This window comes from Astatotilapia calliptera, chromosome 11 (assembly GCF_964374335.1).
Source record: "Astatotilapia calliptera chromosome 11, fAstCal68.1, whole genome shotgun sequence".
NCBI classification, from domain to species: Eukaryota; Metazoa; Chordata; class Actinopteri; order Cichliformes; family Cichlidae; genus Astatotilapia; species Astatotilapia calliptera.
The window spans coordinates 13,938,355-13,959,648 of NC_137432.1; the positions used below are offsets into that span (position 1 = coordinate 13,938,355).

Consider the following 21,294-nt stretch of genomic DNA (forward strand, 5'->3'; position numbering starts at 1 on the left):
CTGGTGTCTTCCAGGTAGAACGTTCCACATTATGAACTATGCACAACCTGCATCATGGATCCATGTTTTGGGGACTCTGGTCAATTCTTAATTACCACATTTTACAATTAACAGCTAAATTATAAATGTTACATTAGAAAATATTTGTTATAGAGATGCACTTCGTTTCCCTTTCTCTTACCCAATTTCAGACTCTCAAAAGTACCACTCAGAAAGAACACGCACATTTTTGGTTTATTTGCAAAGAAATAAAAAACAAATAGATTTTTTAAGAATGGGATAACTTGTTTTTCTTTTGAGAGCACTGACAACAATGCGCTGATTAAAAAGTTTCATCTTTTTTGATAAGACACTGAGGAAATTTGGTGATCTTCATCCCACTGATGCGTTCAGTCCCCGCTAACGTCAGATTTGTTGTTCTCCTTGGTGGACTTTTTGTTAAGTCCACTGAAGTACTTCTCTCTGAAGGCATTGTGACCCTGGTAGGCGCTGAAGCGGGGATCTGACAGATGGGCCAGGCTATCAAATTCCTGGAAAGAGACGCAGAGGTTACTGTTGAATCTGCTTAACTTAAAAATCTACAAGTTTCCCACAGATATTAAAACAAATTATTCCGTTTACTAAAATATTCTTGCTGCTCCAACCAACATGACATCTTGCTAATAAAGTTTTCATTATGAATAACATATATTACATCTTGAAAACAAAGAAATGAAGTAAATAAATAAATGAACAAAATCAGAAACACCTGAATAAAAGGCAGCTTTTATTTTTGCTTTGCTAAATTCCTCCTACAAATCAACACAGTACTCTCTCACAAGGTGTGCACATGTCTGGCATGTTTATAGAATAGGAAGAGTTATGCGTATATTAATAATACACACACAGGTGATGAAATAAAGGAAAAATCTAAGGAGATGTGGAAAACTCAACACAAAAGATGCCTCGTGGCACGTATAATAATGCTGAGCAGGTGTTCCAGGTTTTGTATGGATGGGAGAAGGGAAAGACTTAAATGCTTCTGGAAAATTGGATTTTTCTAAGGTGCAGATGGCAAGCGTGCCAGTCTCAAAGGCTTCTCAGGTGGGCAGTGTTTTAACAGGAACAGTGACTAAAGTGGTATGTGGCTTTAGATCTGCAGGAAAGAGTACATAGTGGGTAACAAATTATGGCTTTGTGATGTTTGTGCATTAATGACATTAGATATTATTGTCAGAAGAAAAGAAGCTGCATGTGGAAAAAGTGCTGACAGCCTGTGAGGCATCCTTAACCATACTGCTGAGAAGTGCATGAGTATCATAAACAGCCCCAAAAATGAGGGGTTCTGTTGCGCTAACGTGACATCAATCATCCCAAGTTTGTTTTGATTGATCGTCTTTATCACATAAATGAAACATTTCCGTCCTGATTGCAGTGGTCTCTCCCTTGATGAGAATGTCCCCATCCATGCAGCAAAAGAGAGGGAGCACTGAATGTGCTTTAAGTATGAAAATAATGTGTATCATATGCTGTGGCCTTTGCAGCCACCAAATCTCAACTGAACTCAACACCCGTAGGACACAACTCTCCACAACCATCATCAAAACACCAACTGAGGGAATAGGACTGGGAAAAATGGCTGATCCCTCCAGTAGTGCTTCACAAGCACACAAGACTGTTTATCTGTTACCCAGCTGAAAATCAGCTGTTGTGAATCTCAGTTTTACCTCCACTATTAAGGTAAATGAGGTGAGTTGAGAAATGATGACTCCAATCCTGGGGCCTGTAATTTGTCAAAGACACCCCCTCTTTGCTTGCCGATGCTGCCAAGCAACCTGGAAACGTTTTTTATTGCCATTCTGAGGAAAAGATTCAGGTTTAAAAGGTAAAAAGACTGACAACATAAGCACGACCCCAGAGTGATGAGGATAAAAAGACGTGACTACAAAATTGGCACAGAAGACAACAGTGGTTCTTTACTCTTTCAGGTGGAGAGTTACATATACTGAATGTAAAAAATGAGGTGAATGACAAGCGGTCTGGGTAACCAAACAAATTTTGTAACACCGCATAAATAAGAAGAGGTGAGGTTTCTTTACGGAGCTTTACAGGAAACCTTCAAAACAATTAGGCCAACTCCTCCAATGTCAAAACCGGGAAACTGCGGACACACGCATAGAAAAGTGTTGACACACATCAGGCTGCGAATCCTGACGAGCGCGTGCAGATAGGTGCAGACGGAGGCCAATTTGAAAAAACAAACAAACTACAAAACAAAACAAAAAAACTCTACAGACCTGAGCTACAGATACCAGTCAGATAACCTCACACAACGTGTCTCGGTGTGTGCGTGTCATACCAGGCGCTTTATGGGAGCAATTTGGGGTTTTGAAGCGGAATGGATGTCAGATCCAAAGATGGATTGTTTTCCATACAATGTGTGATTATGCCTTTTAGGGTTCCAGTATAAAAGAAATGAGCCAATCACAGCCAGATGGTGAGGATTTACCCGAGACAGACAGAGAGACACCATCACTTCCAGCGGGAGACATGTAAAAGAACACACATACGCGCATACTACATCCGTCTCATGACGCGTGCGTTCATGACAAGAAAAAAAAAAACTCCATGAAAAAACATTAAACGCATGAAGGAACAGGCAGGCGGACACATGTTCTCATTTTACTAGAAGAAAAAGAAGTTATATCAGTTTATGTGTGTTTCATGCACACACATAAACAAATTCTGCAGCACGCACACAAATTTGGTCTGCTGTGAAGATATGAGGTCATTTGTAATGATGCAACCACAATAGATAACCTAAAAACAACATATTTAGCTAGTTGTGATGAAAATGTGCACTTTAAAATCCCTTGGCTTCATCTGGACAGTAACTGGATGAATGACATCACCTGAAGCAAACAGCTAACAGAATGAAAAATAATGACAAATGCCATCTATTTAATTGTTCTAATCAGCATCCAACGCAGCCTGATTTACTGCATTTGCTATCATGTGATGACAAACAGCATGTCCTTGCACTGGAACTGGAAAATATTTTTCTTCTCTGTAAATTAGGCAACTGATTCATTTTGTTTCATCTCTTACACAAACACCCACATGGACACACCTCTGGTTCTTTGATCTTTTCCATGGTGATCAGACGCCGTGAGGTGTGGCTTGAGAGTGTCTGCTCACAGTTGCTGATGAGCTGGAGACATGGATGAAGAGGAACCATCTCCTCGCAGTACCTGGAAAGAGTCCCCACAAACACACAGATACACACACACACACACACACACACACACACACACACACACACACACACACACACACACACACACACACACACACACATGCTACAGATCAGTTTAAATGAGGAGGAAACAAAGAGACAGAAATATAAAGCTAAACCAATATCCATCATCTGACTCTAATAAATTTTGATTGTACGCATCTAAAAGTCTGAATGAGAGGAAGTGTAAGTCCCTTGTGATAACAATGCGCTACAGATGTCATCTGGAGGCCATTAAAAGGCTGCCAGGACACACAGTAATTCTGTCAAGATTACTACCTAACTTTTGCCAGCTCTTTGGGGGTTTTTTCAGCGCGCTCTAATGTCTTTCTTTGCTCTGTGTGTGCTTCTTTCTGTTTCTCAGATAAACACAAAACATTCAAGAGGTTCGGTGCCACAACGGCTGGCGAGGCTAAGGTAGCTCGTTTTGTGTGAAGATGAAGGTGGAAAAAGTGAGGTGACCTGTCGGGTTGGCTGCTGGCTCTGTCATCGCCGGCCAGGCAGGGTTAGGGCGTATTAACGGCAGCTGATGTATGTGTTTGCATATTTGTGTCAGTAGCACTTTCTCCGAACTACCGTCACGCCAGCAACTCAGTCTGATTTGTGCATGACTGTTTGCCTTGTTGCCATGGCGGCAGTTGGGGCTCTGGGGTAATGGGATGTTTGGTTGTCGTGGTGACTGGGCAGTGATGCAGCCAGGCAGCAATTCTGAGCTGCCAATCAGGTGCTCAGTATTTCTACCGCACAAATGAACTGCATCATGACAAGGATGAGTTTCTTGTTTTTCCATCCCTATTTCTCTTTGTAATTACAACGTACCATGTTACTAACAGCCTATTTTATTTAACGACTTGTTTCCTTTAAATTACTTTTTCTTAATTATTGAGATTCAAAAGATGAGATGGCTTTGATCTCCTGCCCTAGCTCTTTTTTCCCCTTTCACATCAGTTTTTTTAACTTTCATCACGCGAGCCCATTTTTGTGTGTTTGACATTCTTGTTTTGTCTGGACAGGTATTTAAGATTCACAGTAAAACTGGTTCGAGACTTATCAACATTAAGATTTCGCACATTTCTAATGGGAAACTGTAATAAATTAGTAAATAAACAAAATGATTTTTTTTTTTAAAAAGCAATAGAGTTAAACAGTTTGGCTCACTCACTATAACTCACCACAGAGTGAACAAATGGATAGTCCAAACACAGTCTGTATATAAATGATAGCTGTAGACTTCCGGGGCCAGATTTACTAACACTCCACCAGCACGAACAAAAAAAGAAGAGAAGAAGAAACAGTAGTGTTTGTATTTATAAAGACAAAATTGCATTTAAATGGTGGAAATAACTCAGATTTTTGTGACTGACCCCATTGCACCAAGTGCGCAAACTTATTTACTAATGTTTGCAAAACAGAATTTATTACTAATTATAACAGAAAAAAAACACGTCTTATTATTTGCGCTTGGTTTTGAAATAAACTGACCGTGCCTGTGCTTAGAAAACAGCGCAACTTCTGTAAATCAACCAGAAACTAACCACACCTATGAGAGCTATATGGGGTTTGCACTGACACATTATTTTGCCCCGTTTCAGTGCTGCACCCTTAATCTATCACCAAGGTCTGAGTTGCAAGTTGCAAGTATTTCTTGTTTACAGACTGATGTTCACGTTGCCAATAGACAGGTCGCAGCTTCTGGGTACTACAGGTATTGCTTCCAAGTGTCTACTTTACTGTAACTGACAGAGAAGACTTGCTGTTTAAGTTCAACAGTTTAACTAAAAATTACAACGGTACTGTTGCATCACACTGAATGTAGAAGCATGCAAAAGCTTAATTATTGCTATACGATTTCTCTGGAAACTTAAACTCGACTAAGAAATTACAATCTGAAAATGTCACCACTACTCATTTATTCATCTAATATTACCTCTGACTATGCAGCTGATTCATATATTTACTTCCCTTATTTATGCTGTAATTAGCTCACTTTATGGCTTTGATGATGGATAACACATCATCTGTCTCAATACTTTTTCTTCATTTATTTTTTGAGGGCAGAAAAGGAAGAGAGTTTAAGCGGTCTGACCTGGTCTAGGCTCTGTCTTTTGCTGACAGGACTCTGTGTCCCCTGTCATCACACACACACTGCCCCCATTTTCATGAGGCAGACGGACACACACACACACAGAGTCCCCACTGTTTCTATCACAGCCACTGCCGCAGATACACACACACATGTATGTGGGGGTATTGGAAACCTGATATCTCCCCTGTAGAGCCCCAGATTAGACCCAGGAGACAGGCTGCGTCTGGGTTTATACACACAGACACACATATCCAACAACACAAACACACACACTCGCAGATCAGCCTGCACACCATAGAGACATAGTTCATATATGTGACTTGCCTGGCCTCAGATGTTTATTTTGGCACGGCGCTCTGACAGGCACCGGGTCAAGCACCGATGAGATGAGTAGCAAAGACAAATGTGTGAACATGGTGACACAAACGTGTGCACGTGCGCGTACACGGGACCACACACACACACATTCGTGCATATGTTTCGATGCGTGCAGAAACACAAAGCGGCTAAATGGATAAAAGTCAAAGGGTTGCAAACTGATGTCTCTCAGTCACAAGGATACAATAATAGCCGGTGACTGGATCCGTGATTATCCCATCTGCTTCCTGGTCTTTTAATGAGTGACCAGAAAGAGTTTGAGCCCCGTGGCGCTTTTCCTCGCCTAACGTCCGTTTCTGCCTTAGTTTGTTGTGGTTCATATCTACACAAATGAACACCTGCACTGAGAGTCAGCACTTCGCTTTCTGCAAACGCACAGAAGCTTTAACAATACACAACTTTGTCTCTGATGAGCCGTCTTAGGCAGCATATAAAGTGCACATTGCTGTCAGTTGTGGTTTGCCGTGGCCCAGCTGTATGGGCAAGAAAGCCTCGGCACACCTGAACATTACTGTAATCCACACAGGTGGTTAGACATGGGAATCAGAATAAAGGGAAATACCCTAAGATAGTAGAAGGTCCTTTGTGAGTGTACAAATCCAGTAAAACACTTTCGTCTGTCTCTCGGGTTCACTTTTCCCTTAATAAAAATCACAAAGCCAGTTTTAATTATAGACAGTAATCAGTCATTTTTATAAAATGTAATAGTGTCTGCTATGTATTCCCTCTTTGCTTCATATTGTTTAGTTATTTGGGTAATTAATTAGGCCAAAAACAAATTGAAACCTCGTCGATTGTGCTTACAACAGGCCTGCATTGTGCACTTCTGGTTTATGGTGTAAGCCTGCCCCCTATTGTACAGATCATTATTTAAAGAAAGGCAAAGACAAAACTATTTCCAAACTGAGATGATGAGGTTTGAGCTTAAAATCTGGATTCCGAATTCAAAACTGTTGTTGGTAATCAACAATAACTAAACATGCAGTTGCCATCTTATCTTGCAGTTGCCCTCTGGACCCAGTGGAGGTGGTGAGTGACAGGAGAATGGCGGCTAAGGTGTCATCCCTGTTGGACAACATCTCCCACCCCATGCAGCAGACTGTGACAGCACTGAGCAGCTCCTTCAGTGGGAGACTGCGGCACCCACGGTGTGGGACGGAGAGATTTCGCAGGTCTTTCCTCCCCACTGCTGTCAGACTCCATAATAAAGACTTTAACTGATCAAGCACACACATCCATACATGTGCAATAATACCAAGTGCAATAATCCTTTCTGTCATCGTTGTATTTTTACTCAGTTGTATATAGTATTTGTATTTGTATTATATTTTTATCTTATTGTATATTTATTTTATTTTATTCTACTGTATATAGTATTTTATTTTATTCTATTCTGTACAGTTGTGTACTGTATTTATTCTTATTGTATTCTAATTTTTGCCTCATAACTTTTGCACTGTCCACTTCCTGCTGTGACAAAACAAATTTCCCACGTGTGGGACTAATAAAGGTTATCTTATCTTATCTTATCTTATCTTGGCAGTGACACACCAGCTCACCTTACAAAGCCCTGGTGTTTCCTTATAACTTGTTATAGTCCAAGAATATTGCAATGAATCCTGAAATCCTAACTCAGTGTTCTTTACAGCAGTGAAAAGGGGAATAAAGGAAAAAGAAATTACTAATGTTGTAAATAAGTATAATTACAAAGCATCCACTGACTGCAATGATACTGATATGAAGATTGCTATGAAGGTTTTAAAAGCATCTCAGAGCCGCTAAAAGTCCACACAATATAAAAATATTTTAAATTGTGTCACTGTATAAAATTGAGGATAGACACCACTTCAAAGATTATAGGCTTGTTTCTAAACTCCCACAATTCTTCAAGCCTCTAGAAAAACTGTTCAATAACTGATTCAACAAATTATTCGATACATTTAAATTACTCCCCGACAGTCAGTATGGATTCAGTTCAACATCACCATCATTAACTGAATCAAGCGAAGAGATTACAGATGCTATTGTTTAGAAACGGTATGCAATTGGAGGACTTCAAGATCTTTTAAAAACATTTGATACAATCAGTCATGACATATTAATTACGGGTTATATTGCACTGAGTAAAAAAACATTTAATTAATACATGTTTTTTGTGAAGCTGTGTGAATACTCCTGTAACTGCTTGGACTCTGTATGTGGTTTCCTCCAGGGTTCTATATTGGCTCCACACATGATCATTATTTAAATAAATGGTATTTGTAAGATACATGATGAATTAAAATCAGTTTAAGTCAAAGATGTACAAAAATATGGTTTTTACACGGTATAGCGAGAAGTTAGGGCTTTGACCCACTATTTATACACTTTGTGTTTGCACATGTGTATTGATATGTATATATGTCAATCCAAATACACCTAACAAGTAGGGCTGCTCAATTAATCGAATTTTAATCACGATTACGATCTGGGCTTTCAACGATCATTAAAAATGACTGAGCCGATTATTAGCCCCTCCCTCGTGCTTTACTCTCACGCTGCTCCATGTGGCAAATCAAGCGCACCTCTCTGCATTTCGAACACGTGTCACAACAATTAAGAGGACCGAGGGAAGCTCGGAAAGCTAAGCAGAAGTTATTTGGAGAGGAGAGTGACTGCCGTTGGTTGAAAAGAGAGGTAAAAAAAAAAAACTTCAGTGGTGTGGAAACATTATGGGTTCGCGGAGTCAGACGTGGATCAAGTAGACACAGTGTGTAAACTTTGCTACAGTGTAGCTGCACCACAGAGCAACACTGCAAAGTTCACTAAACATAGATGTTTACATTTTTCATTTATTTTTTATATTGCAAACATTTGCACTGTTATCAGTATTTGCACACTATTTTATATTATTTTTTGACAATCTTTAAAGTCATTATTCAATACATTGTTATTGTTAAATAAATATCGTCAAATAATCGAGATCTCAATTTCAGTGAAAATAATCGTGATTATCATTTTTGCCATAATCGAGCAGCCCTACTAACAAGTTTAAAAGGACATATTCATGACTGGATAGGGCATAAACAAGAAGCAAAAATGATGCTTATTAGTTAGTTATTACTATTTCAAAAAAACATTAGCTTGTTGATGCCCTCGGGTGACACTGCATTAAAAACATTATGTGTAAACACAGTCAGCCATGCCATCCATAAATGCAGGTTACAGCTCTATCATGCAAAGAAGCAAAGATATGTGAAAATGCCCCAGAAACACTGCTGTATTATATTTGCTTTGAATGCACTGAAAAAGCAGAAGCTTTCAGCTCCCCTCTTATTCAGAAATTGGCATCAGATGTCTTTCTGACGCCACCCCAAAATGCTAACAATTACAAAGTTCTACAAATTTAAGTACTGACAAGTTAACTGGTAAGTTACCTCCTACACTGAACAGATTTATCATCACTCTGAAAATGTGTATGACTAGGTGATGATGCCAAGTCTGTTTACTCACTCTGGCCTGTAGACAGGCAGCCAGTAGACGAGCCTCCCTCCCATGACCAGGTGGTGGGCGGAGAAGTTTAACAGATCTGTGAAGATGTCACTCAGGTGGTACGCCTGTGAGACTGGGACGTGAGACTCTTCAAAACTGTGCAGAATATTGAAATAAAAATACAACATTTAGAACAGAGCAGTGATGGCAAAACTTTGTGGTTTTATTTGGCATTTCATGTACTAGTTTCCTCAGGACTAAACATTGGACTAATCCCCCAGTTATTTATATATGTATATGTATATATATATATATATATATATATAGATAGATAGATAGATAGATAGATAGATAGATAGATAGATAGATAGATAGATAGATAGATAGATAGATAGATAGATAGATAGATAGATAGATGGATGTTGGTATAACTATAATATGTGATGAACTTACACGCCTTCAGCAGGTTTAGCAATGTCCTTGTGGGAGCCTGTTCTCCTCGTGGCTTCCCGGATACCGTATGGAGCTAACAAGAAAAGTCACACAGTGAGTATCAAAAAAATAAAACAAGAAGAGTTTTCTTCCTGTTTACGAAGAACATAGACAGAATAGATGTAGCTGAGGAACATGCTAGCTGCAGTACTGCTACTCAAATTCTAAAGAAACATCAAAAATCTTGGAGTGTCCATAAGCTGAAGAGCCACACAAAACATAAAAAGATGATCCATGAAACAGGCAGAAATAATGTGTTCAACAGACTCTAATGAGCAGCACATAATTTTCAAATTACAGCCTGAACCATAGCTAAAGCGTTTCACTCCCTGTCAGAATCCTGATAATTGCATATTTTCACAACATTTTTTATGTATTTGTAACAGCTCAAAGAAACAATCAAATCTAAAGAATAACAGAGATATTTAATGAAAGGAGATGTTAAATCCCTTGTGGTCTGGTTAGGGTGAACTAAAGGACCTACGGTCAGTAACGATAGCATCAAACAGAGCAGCATCCCTCCACGCAGGCTTGGAGGCATCAGACACCATCACGTCCACGTACATCTTCTGTGCCCCGTACTGCCGCAGGTTGGCTCTGATGTTCTCGTCGGGCCCTCGCCACTTTTGGTTTTTACGGCTTGACCGACCTAAAAGACAAAAGGCACCATCAGCAAATCTGAACAGGGGACTGATCTGATTCAAATAGAAAAACAGCATAAAATAAAACTGCAATCCTTAACCTGTAACACTTCAACTGCTGCAGGGTGTAATCTCTAATGAGCAGAGCTTACCTTTCCCGTGAATAGTGTTGTAATCAATGTCAGTTCCACATACATAAGCTCCAAAATGAGAACACGCAACCAGCAGGCTCCCTAAAACACATTGACTCACATTAAAGTATTTACTTTGCTGTCTATAGCTGTCTGTGGGGGGAAGCAACGACTGGATTAACTTACCTGTGCCTACAAATGGGTCAAAAACTAGGTCATCCTGTTTGACCCTGGCGTGGTTGGCCATGATGAATGAGAGGCCAGCGTCCATGCTGGTGTTTCCTATGAAGTGTCTGTTCTTCACACTGTGGGAGCGAATCAGATCACGCTGACCGTCTGCTATCTGTAAAATGGAAGAGTTCAGCTGTAGATCGCTCCACATTCATTTAATGTACACAAGTAGCAAAATGCATCTTACCCATCTGCCGAAGTAGATGTAATTGGGATCCTCGGGGATATTGTTGGGGTCTGTGCCGTAATCCTCTAATAAGCAGAAGATGTGCTGGGGATTCTTAAGGCTTACTGTCCCCTCAAAGGGAAGATACTCCAAGGCCTGGTGAGATTGCATTTTACTATTAGTATTATTATTATTTTATGTGCATATTTATATGTTTTTACATGCACTCGCACATCTAAATACTTACATCGATCCTTTTGATTCTGTCTGCAAACAGCAAAGTTTTGTTGAATGTGTAGACGTTTATCCTGTATGTGGAGTCTTTGTGCATGAATGGACTCTGCAGGGAATGAAAAGCAGAAACAGAAATGAAATGTGTTATTGTGTATTTCATACACTTGCAAAAATCTGTCTTTCCAACAGAATAGTATGATACAAACTCTAAACAACAAACCATGATTTCTGAGGGGAAGTTCAGAAGGGATGTTCTGAGTTCACTGTGTGTTTGCCCGTGGCCCCACAGTTCAAAAGCAGACCTAGAACGACAACCCAACATGAACTAAAGCCACATCTCAGCCAGTCTTGAATCTGTGCAGCATACAGTTATTCCATCAGTAGAGATGTGGCTCTTTCACTTTCCTAACTGCAAAGCTTAAACACTTACTTTGCACACACAGATCTGGCCATGATGCTGTGGACATCTTCCTCAGACAAACCATCCAGGCACCAGAAAGGAGACTACGGAGAAGAGGAGAGATGTGGAGTGACTGCCGGGAAATGTGAGATCTACTAAAGAGAAACATCACCATTCTGCTGCCAATAATCAATGTCTTAGATTAGAATAGAGAGTCAGATTAGAATAAGCCCCTCAACATGCAAACCTTTTCTCTGAAGTTTTCACAGGGATGAAATGGTTTCCCTCTGAGAGCCAGCAGAGCTTTTATTTCCTACATAAGACGGCATATAAAGCGAGAATATTAATGTTATACAAAACAGAAGAATCACATATGAAATATTAAATTAAATTACTACAAACTGTTTCTATGTGATGTAGGCATAAAATAATGCCATAAAACAACGCAATATGCTCTATCTGCCAGACCATTGCTCAAGTTTGATGTATTGCTGTGATCAAATTGTAGACATCTCGTCTCCAAAAGTAGGTTACTTTTTTGTTTGTTATGGGCTCATACTTTGAATGAGCCCAACACAAACCGAGAGTCAGAGGAGACTCCAGTCTGCAAATTATCGCTTTTTACACGAACAGTTAATCACTCTGAACCAAAGAGAAACCGACAATATCTGATGCTTGTTACCGGTAACCTGAAGTCTAGATTATCCTGGGCAAGATGCAATAAATACTGGAGGCATGATCGACTACTGAAGGCAGCCATTGTTGTCGCAATTTAAAAATACGTCCGGCTTGAAACCGAGCTCTGACACAAAGTACCGCTTGGGGACTGTATTTCTATAAATGGCAGAAAAATTAGGTACTGCGTTTCATTTAGCTATGATACACTCGTAAGTTTTGTACTGCCGCTGTTTTATGCTAACATTATCATACATAAGCACAGGTGAATACTTCGTTTTTAATGTTATTTTGCAACCTTTATTTGCATTAAAAAACTCCTTATCACTTTTTTCATAAACCTGTGTGTATGTGTCTTTTTAATGTCACAAGTAAGCAAATTTTTGTCATCAGTACACATCGGTATGCTTTACTATTCTGGTCATACATGTGTGGATAAAGTCTGTAATCTGCTTTACATCAGAGCCGTCTTGTAAGACCGCCCCTCCTACTGATTGGCTGTCCGGGTTGTCTCTGCCGTGTCACTGGCTGAAGTTGATGTCCATCACAGTGGTTTTGTCTGGTGACAAAAAGGCATCCATCCGCACTCTTGCCTCTGTCAGCACTGCTGCAGTGTTGTTAAGTTGTATTACTTAGTAACAGTGTAACCAGGATTCTTGCTCTTTGGTCGCAATGAAGCGTAACTGCAGGTGAAGGGAGGATCAGGTCAGTGTGTCACTGTTTATATTTACTACGAGAATCTGAAGGACTGAAAACTTCCAGGTTACTTTACAAAGCTAGATGTTCACTCGTTGTTTTGATAATGATATTATATTAACTGTGGGAAATAAGTAATGTCGTTTTAATGAGCTGTCAGCTGAATTTACGATTTAAGATTGCGGCTGCCTGTCATAACTGATGTGATCATACACACAGCTGGATCACAAGAACAGTTGTGTGAAAAATAAGCAGGTGAGACTTAAAGAATTTGGAAACAATAAAGTAACATTAAGAAGATTAAGATGCTGTATTTCTCTGTTGAGAAATGATTGTATATTCAAATTTGTCTTGAACAGAGTCAAACATGGGAACAAACAGCCAGAGCACCACCGTGGAAACAGAAGAGAACGCCCAAACTCCTGCGGCGTGCATCGTTTCTGTGAAAGGCTTGAAGGAAAACTGGCAGAAATGGTCCAGCGAACACCAGGAGTACCAGAAGCACAATCCCTTCAGTCACAACACCAGACCGAGCACGGTGGTCCCTCCGAGGGGAGGGGATGAGTATGGGAAACCCCTGCAGGGTTCCCTGACAGAGCAACGTGGGAGGGATGCTCACACACACATCAGCAGAGAGGTTCAGGAGCTGTGTGAGGTCATAAGGAGCATTGGGGAGTCGGGGGGCAGCGATGGGTATGTGATTACTGTAAGATTTGGAAAGCTGTTTGAGCATTATGTGACTATCTCGAATAAACTGGTTGGGATTCTTCTGCGAGCGAGGAAACAGAGACTGGTTGACTTCGAAGGGGAGATGCTGTGGCAGGGGAAGGATGATCACGTAGTTATCACTTTGTTGCAGTGACCACAAATGTTTAGATGCCTTGATTCATTGTGCGTGTAGTACACGCAGGTACACAGGCACTTGATGTGGCAGCTTGTGCAGACAAAGAACATGGGGAAACCACTAAATGTCAGTCAAAATGAGAAAAGGTAACTTCAAACCTGAGCATTTTTTTCCCTCCAGCAGCTTGTTGACGAGGTGAAAGTGGAGCAGTGAGCAGTTGAGATGACATCAGATTTCCTAATGGGACCGAACCGAAGCCAAAGAGAACATGAGGCTGCCTGTGACAGACATAATGATGCTATAGGATGAACTTGACCCGACTTGGCCTGACTGCTTCAACATGTATTTATTTTAAGTGTGCTTTGCAATGACACAATATTGCTACAGTTCCAAATTTTGAAACTAATAGTGCAGCTTTAAAGCAATAAGAACCACATCATAAGGAACTATAGACTGAGTACCAGCTCTTATTGAAAGTATGAAAGTACAGGAATATATTTTTTTAAACACACAGCATTAATAGATTAACACGGTCTCCTAATTGTATCATAATAAAGATAAGAAACGATGTCTAGTGTGTTAAAGTGTTACTGCAGGTGGGTTAAGAGTGAAACTGAAAAAGGGTCTGTATGTAAACCATACTGAGATACTACAAAGGCACTGAGAAGCAACAGAATACTGTTTATTCTAAATTAAAGCCATTCTTAAAGTGCATACCTTTTGTACAGTACATTTTGTTGTTGTTGGTTTTATTCCAATTACCACTGCAAAGTATAACATAATTTCACAGCACATACTTTCATTCATCTTTCCACATGACATTGAACCCCCCCCCCCCCCCCCCAATTGTACTTCACTGCTTGATGAGGTCATTGATAACAAAATAAATTAACATTACTGTCAGCATCAGAGGATTACTGAGTGGTTTTCACAAATTGCAAGCTTGATGTAAGAACTCATAGCCAAGATTATCAGTTTATATATGATTGATATCAATAATGCAAACTTTCGGGGGGGGGGGGGGGGTTCTGCAGTTTCATGTTATAGAGCAGACATACAAGGCATGAAAGCAGCTGTGCAAGACAGGAAATCAAACAGCCTGTGAGAAATCTGAAATCCCAGAACACTCAGTATACAGTGGGTTTTACACTGTATCTTCTGTGCTCTCTCTGTGTCAGTGTGTACAGGGCACTCTAAGTAGCCCATAATGCCTCACAGAAAGTAGCACACTACCGCTGGCCATTACCCACATTGTATAATATCTTGCACTGTGTCAAAGGGAAATTTACAGTCAGTTTAAAAGAAAGAGAGAAAGACGTTTCAGTAATTTGCTGAGATATGCTTGGTATAATATGGACTTATCACAAACATTCATGTCAGTATTTATATTTAGCCAACAATCTAGTACCTTTAATGCAAAAACAAGTAGTGTCCCAAGTGTGTTTGTCTAACTGAGCTCACTATACAGAAATCTAAGAAGGAAGAAGGAAGCAAAGCGTACTGAAGTGTTTCTGTAACAGGATGATAATGAACACACTGTTCTATTTTATAGGAATTCAAAGTTGATTGCTCATTGGTCCCTAAAAGCAATACAATTTTATTAGAGCAGATTTAAATAAATTTACCTATCTTGTCAAAACTCCAGTGTTCCTTACAGCACTTGTTAGGGATTTTAAAAGAGGCTTTAAGGCTTTATGTCTCATACTACTTAGGATATAAAATCTCACGCAGGTATAGCACCTGTTTAAAATACAGTCATTAGTTGTAGACAAACAGTCAGCAAAGTAGTTTCCAGTATGATATCTGCAAGACGCCTGATCTGCAAGTCACCTCAGTGCAGTCAGTCACATATGGCAAGATCCAATGATCCAGATCCAGTGATCAGTTTGTCTCGCCTTTAGAGTTGAGAAGATCAATCAGCTGGTCTGCCTGCAAAACATTAACAAAGGCAGACAGAACAGAAGTCAGACTGTCAGCAATCTTTCTGGGTGAACTAAGATGATGCCACTAGGAGTTACTGAACTGAATATATTAATGTGTTGACAATGCAAATCTAGAGGGCAGTTCACTGATGCAATCAAGTTACTTAAAACCAGGTTTACACAGCAATGTCCTTATACAGAACAAGTTAGAGACTGACACTGGTCTACATTTTTTCATTTGAAATTTCCATTACCACACAAAAAGTTTAAATAAAGTTTCTACACAGTAACTTGTAGTACTGAAGTACAGGGCTTACTGTGATGAACCAGTAGGAGTTGAGTCTGTAGAAGAGACGTGACATAAAGCCCATTTGACTAGCAGGTGCCAGGACGTGAAGGTGGAGGTGTGTGACAGAACAGAATGGAGGCCAGTGGAAACCAAATCTGCAGACAAAGAAAAGGGTTTAGAAATACTACTTATTTTTTAGTTTTTTTAAACTCATTTTATCTGATATAACAACAAAGCAAACTGTAACTAAGGTTAAGTTAGTCATCAGCAATTAAACTGCATTACAAATGATCTACTATAATTCTGACTAGATTAAGTGCTTGTTCTATTGGTAACTAAAAAACAAAACTGACCGCAAAACGGTGAATATTTGGTGGTCTGGCAACAAAAGATAACTGACTAAAACTGTCTGAAGGTCATACATTCATAACCCACTAATGTAAATTACCATAGAGAGCTGTGAAGTACCAAAATGAAACCCACCTGACATCACTGAGGTCCGTTATGTTGTTTTTTTCCAGGATTTCCTTCCCTTTGTCGACCATCCGCTTCACTGGACATAAACAATAGAAAAAGATGATCCATTTCAAACATTTACAGTTACTTTTTAAAAAATACTTTCCAACCATCCATAGCATTAGTCAGTAATATGTCAGCAATATTGTCTGAGGTGATATAAAATGAAAATCCATGAGCATTACTTAAAAAGTATGCAGTTTAAACTTTACCCAAGGGTACGTGCTCTTTAGTGAGGGATTTACAGTTTCCTACATGTTTGGTTGGGACAACAAGGTAGTGATGGGGGGCTCCAGGTTTGATGTCCCTGAAACATGAGATCTCTTCATCCTGCAGTAATAACACAACATAACACACACACACACACACACACACACACACACACACATTTACACTTTAAACGTGAACGACATTACAGAATGCCTCTAGCATTGGTGCCAAATGCAATTAGTATACTGAATATAATGTAATTTATTGGAGTCTGATTTATATATATATGTATATGTATAAATATATGCTTATTATTCTCTGTATTTTTAATATGAACTTATGCTACGGTTTAACCAACCATCCTTCGGTATCTGTCGGGGGTGAGCCACACCTTTCAACACAGTAAATCAATAACTCTACAGCTATCGGACTAACTAGCTACAATACCACTCAATTACACTCGTATACAGTGAAATTAAACGTTTCTGAATGACTAGTTTTAGAGCTTTTACTACTTGTAAACGCAGGTATTGACAATTAAAGTGTCTTAGGCTAGCTAGCAACGCATTCGTAATTATTTATTACAGTTTTCTTACACAGTGAAGAAGCTCTGTGCCCATTTCATTGTTTACAATCCTGCAGAAAATACATTTCTTATCATATCCTTCGGCTGGCACATTGCTGCTGCTTTTGGAAATATCAACCCGAGCAGGTTGTGTATCCTGGATTTCGGCCATTGTGCTGTACGGAGCTGTCAACAATCAGGCATGCTGAGTCGATCCAAGAGAACATCGAACGCATCAAGCTCGATCGCTCGTCGATCCTTATTGCAGATGTCAGGGAACAGAATTGTCAGAAGAGGGCGACATATTTTCAGTTTTCTCTGGTGACCGAATCTGTCGCACACTAACAATTGTGTCAAACGCACCTTTGATGTTCTCTGATGAAAACAGAAGGGCCCTCATATGTAACTTTTTATATAAGTTGTATTTTCAGCATTCTCTGGATGGTTGTCTCACAGAAATAAATAAATAAATAAATAAATAAATAAATAAATAAATAAATAATAAAAATAAACCCAACACTTACTGTCAGAGAACAAAACCAGTCAGTTATCTTACTATATGATCCAAATAGAAGGGGGTAACTAAGTAAATGGTAAATGGCCTGTATTTATATAGCGCTTTTCTAGTCCCTAAGGACCCCAAAGCGCTTTACATATCCAGTCATCCACCCATTCACGCACACATTCACTAAGCATTAATTTGCTCAGGCTAGAGAATATTAAAGTGGAAGTGTTGCATTAAAGACTCTGAGGTCTAAAGTCAACAGCACAAAGCTTAACTGAGATAGACGTTAAGTGATGCTATATTGTTAGTCAAGGCTGCAGTGAAACTGCTCCACTTTGTAACTTAAACAAAACTAACCACCTACCAACCCGCCCCTGCATTTACTCATGTGGTTAGCCATGGTTTTCCCTTACTGTTGGTCTTTCTTAGTTCCTTTCCCCTGTGACACATGCAATGGGTACATATACGTTATGGTCTGTTGTTAGGTGTTTGCAAACAAGTGCGCCTCCTCTGCATTAAACTATGCTGCAAGGCTAAAGACTGTAGTTCAAGGTGTTCAAGGTGATATGAGATGGATTTCTTGAGCAGTCAGGCAAAAATGTGAAAAAAAGTTTTTCTTTGGACTAAATCACATAGTGAGCTGTAGCTTCCCATTATATTATTATACACCGATCAGGCTTAATATCATAACAGATACATAATGTTGATCATCTCCTCATCACAGCACCTGTTAGTGGGTGGGATATATTACATCCATACTGGCAATGGAAGAAGATGACCTGGTGTTTCTCTTTTCTTTCACAGTGTTGAGCAATGTACTGCTGGGAAAACTTAGTCCATGTGAATGTTACTTTGACACGTACCACCTATTTAATCATTGTTGCAGACCCTTTCCTGGAAATAACATTCCCTGATTGCTGTGGCCTCTTTCAGCAGGGCCTTCCCACAATCTGCCACAAAGCAGAAATGGTTCAAGAATGGTTTGAAGAGCACAACTGGTGGTGGTCAGAGGGCCCGGTGGCGCCAGTATCCGGCAGCCTCGCCTCTGTCAGTGTGCCCCAGGGCGGCTGTGGCTACAATGTAGCTTGCCATCACCAGTGTGTGAATGGGTGGATGATTGTGTAAAGCGCTTTGGGGTCCTTAGGACCAAGTAAAGCGCTATACAAATACAGACCTTTTACCATTTGACTTGGCCCCCCAAATCCCCCAGATCTCAATCCACTTGCTAGACAACTCGTTCTGCTCCATGGAGGCCCCACCTCATAGCTGACTTCAGTTAACATCTTGGCACAGGTGCTACTCTGGCTGTGATTTCTGGTTGCGGGGGGTCTTGAAAGCCTGTTTGGGCTGGGCTTGATGTATTCTGTGCAACACAATAACAAATTAAAATCATTAGTCATTACTGTATGTACCTTTTAATCATGGCTTCTCATCACAATGCTTTTGTTTAGTTTCTTTGGAACAGAAGCGGCTGATGATTGTAGCGTGGTGATCAGCACAGGTTCTGGGCTCAAAGCCAGGCTCGGGCCTCTCTGTGTGTGTTCTCTGTTTAGTGAATTTAAACTGGCTGTAAGTGTGAATTGTTGTCTATCTCAATGTGTTAGCCCTGCGACAGACTGACAATTATTAGTTATTATGATTTTGTATTTTCGGAGTACTTTTTCTTAATTTCGTACTGACATTTTTTTTAGTTCATTTTATTTTCAGTTAATTTCCAGGGATAGATATTCTAGTTTGAACTGTACTTTTTATTGCTTAAAAATGTTTAGGTTTTTTTAAGTTTTTTTTTTAGTTTTTATTAGTTTCAGTACCAGTTTTAGTTTATTCTTGTTTTCTTTTTTCAAATATTACGATATGGAAGTTTTATGTCAGAGGAAAAATTTGGTCAAACAAGTACAGGTATTACAAAAAAACACATGCTTCTTTAAAACAGTTGACTCACAGGCTTGTAGAGATCCTGACTCACAATAATCAAGCCTAGCAGTGCCTCATCAGGCAAGTTGGAAATGCATTTTACTAAATTAACAGATTATAAAATTAAGGATATTTCCCTTATACTTTTATTTTAGTCAGTTTTCAAAGTCCTACGGAGCCCCCCAGGGCTAAGTTTTAGCCGCATTCTTCAGAGGCTGCCAGCTCGAAGCCGACCGGGAGGTCGAGGCACGATGTGCCGGGAAAGTGGTGTTCCTCCCGGCTGTAGTAGGTCTCAACCTCCCGTTAGCTTCGAGATAGTGGGTGTCAGATCTCCAAAAACGTCGGAGCACTTTTGCAAATATGTGATGTCTTGTTAACCGAGCAGGTATCTGACGTTTACACAACTACATTCACGCCTCAAAATATCTTAAAAGTGTATTTTGTGACCCAGAAAGAGTAATATTACAACTAAGTAGCTGCCGCCATTGTTGGAATTCAACTTTTGCGAGATCTCGCAAAAGTTTTGCGAGATCCCGAGTTTGTTTTGCAACTAAAAATTAAGACGGACTTTTGCGAGATCTCGCAAAAGTCCGTCTTAATTTTTTCTTCTCCCATGTCCCCTGCGGGGCTCCGTAAAGTCCACAGTTTTTTACAGTTTGTTTGTTTGTTTTTTCAAAAATGTAGAGTGTAGGCCATTGAACCATTTTCCTTCCTGGATGGATTCTCTGTTTAAATATCTGAAGTGGTTCTTTCGGTATTTACAGCAGGTAAAATAAATATTGAACATGTCAACAGTTTTCTAAGTAAATATGTTTCTTAGAATTTTATTGACATGAAATTCTAACCAGATGTTGGCAACTACGTGAACATTTGTATCAGCACACAACACTGGCATGCTTCATATAACTTAACGGATGGATGAATGAAAAAATGTATCTGCTGCCAGGATGATGATGATGATGAAAGAAGGGTGGACGTTTCGTCAAGACTGATGATCCTGAACACAGAGCCAAGGAGGTTTCAGAGGAATAAAATAAAGCTGGTAAAATAATCCAGCCAATCAGCTGACCTAAATCCAAATGAAATTCTACTGAAAGAACTAAAGGTCAGAGTTCACAGAAGGGGTCCACTGAACCATCAAGACTGTTTGTGTGGAAGAATGGGACAAAATCACACCTCGGCAATGTATGTGACTAGTTTCTCTTTATATAGGATTCATTTTTAAGCTGTAGTCACCAACAAGGCTTTTGCACAAAGGCTTTTGAATAGATTTTTGAAAGTGTGTTCAATACTTTTCCCCATTATTACACATAACGTGTGGATTGGATGGGTTTTGTGTGAATAGCACCTTTACAAATATATTAAATGAGAAAATTGGTGATATGTTCAATACTTTTTTACTTGTTTACACATTTTATCTCAGTGATATGGTGAAAGTTGCTACAGCGAAACATGAAAGCAACTGTAAGAAGGAAGAAAAAACTTTAATGTAGTTCTTCAAAAGAAAGAACAATTAACAAAGGAACAGAGGCAATATCAGACTATCAGTAACATGATATTTTGATGTTATTCGTAACAACTGCTGACTACAGCGACAGTATCAACAGGAAACTTTTTCACAAGAAAAAAGTAGCAGCACCTACACTGCCTGGCA

At 39.6% G+C, this 21,294-nt stretch overlaps 2 protein-coding genes and 1 long non-coding RNA gene across 4 annotated transcripts; 1 reads left to right on the forward strand and 2 right to left on the reverse strand.

Moving 5' to 3' along the window:
• Window positions 1–216: 216 nt before the first annotated feature.
• On the reverse strand, window positions 217–12,711 carry trmt11 (tRNA methyltransferase 11). 2 transcript variants are annotated; one of them, XM_026185117.2, is made up of 13 exons: window positions 12,638–12,711; window positions 11,752–11,817; window positions 11,535–11,608; window positions 11,325–11,406; window positions 11,118–11,210; window positions 10,892–11,026; window positions 10,660–10,816; window positions 10,495–10,575; window positions 10,186–10,350; window positions 9,663–9,735; window positions 9,231–9,365; window positions 3,110–3,230; window positions 217–530 (listed from the first exon to the last, which is right to left on the reverse strand). In XM_026185117.2, exons 3-13 carry the CDS (start codon window positions 11,555–11,557, stop codon window positions 390–392), a joined length of 1,206 nt encoding a protein of 401 aa, XP_026040902.1. In that variant the 5' UTR covers window positions 11,558–11,608; window positions 11,752–11,817; window positions 12,638–12,711; the 3' UTR covers window positions 217–389. The 2 variants fall into 2 exon arrangements, with proteins under 2 accessions (XP_026040902.1, XP_026040901.1); XM_026185116.2 differs by lacking the exon at window positions 12,638–12,711 and adding an exon at window positions 12,187–12,334.
• Window positions 12,712–12,739: 28 nt separating this feature from the next.
• Window positions 12,740–14,433, forward strand: LOC113032292 (uncharacterized). Its single transcript, XR_013912056.1, has 2 exons — window positions 12,740–12,884; window positions 13,235–14,433. It is a non-coding gene; the product is annotated as an uncharacterized LOC113032292 (long non-coding RNA).
• Window positions 14,381–17,467, reverse strand: hint3 (histidine triad nucleotide binding protein 3). The gene is made up of 5 exons (XM_026185118.2): window positions 17,253–17,467; window positions 16,659–16,776; window positions 16,414–16,483; window positions 15,959–16,085; window positions 14,381–15,648 (listed from the first exon to the last, which is right to left on the reverse strand). The coding sequence occupies exons 1-5, from the start codon at window positions 17,391–17,393 to the stop codon at window positions 15,601–15,603; spliced, it is 504 nt and encodes a 167-aa protein (XP_026040903.1). The 5' UTR covers window positions 17,394–17,467; the 3' UTR covers window positions 14,381–15,600.
• Between the last annotated feature and the right edge of the window lie 3,827 nt (window positions 17,468–21,294).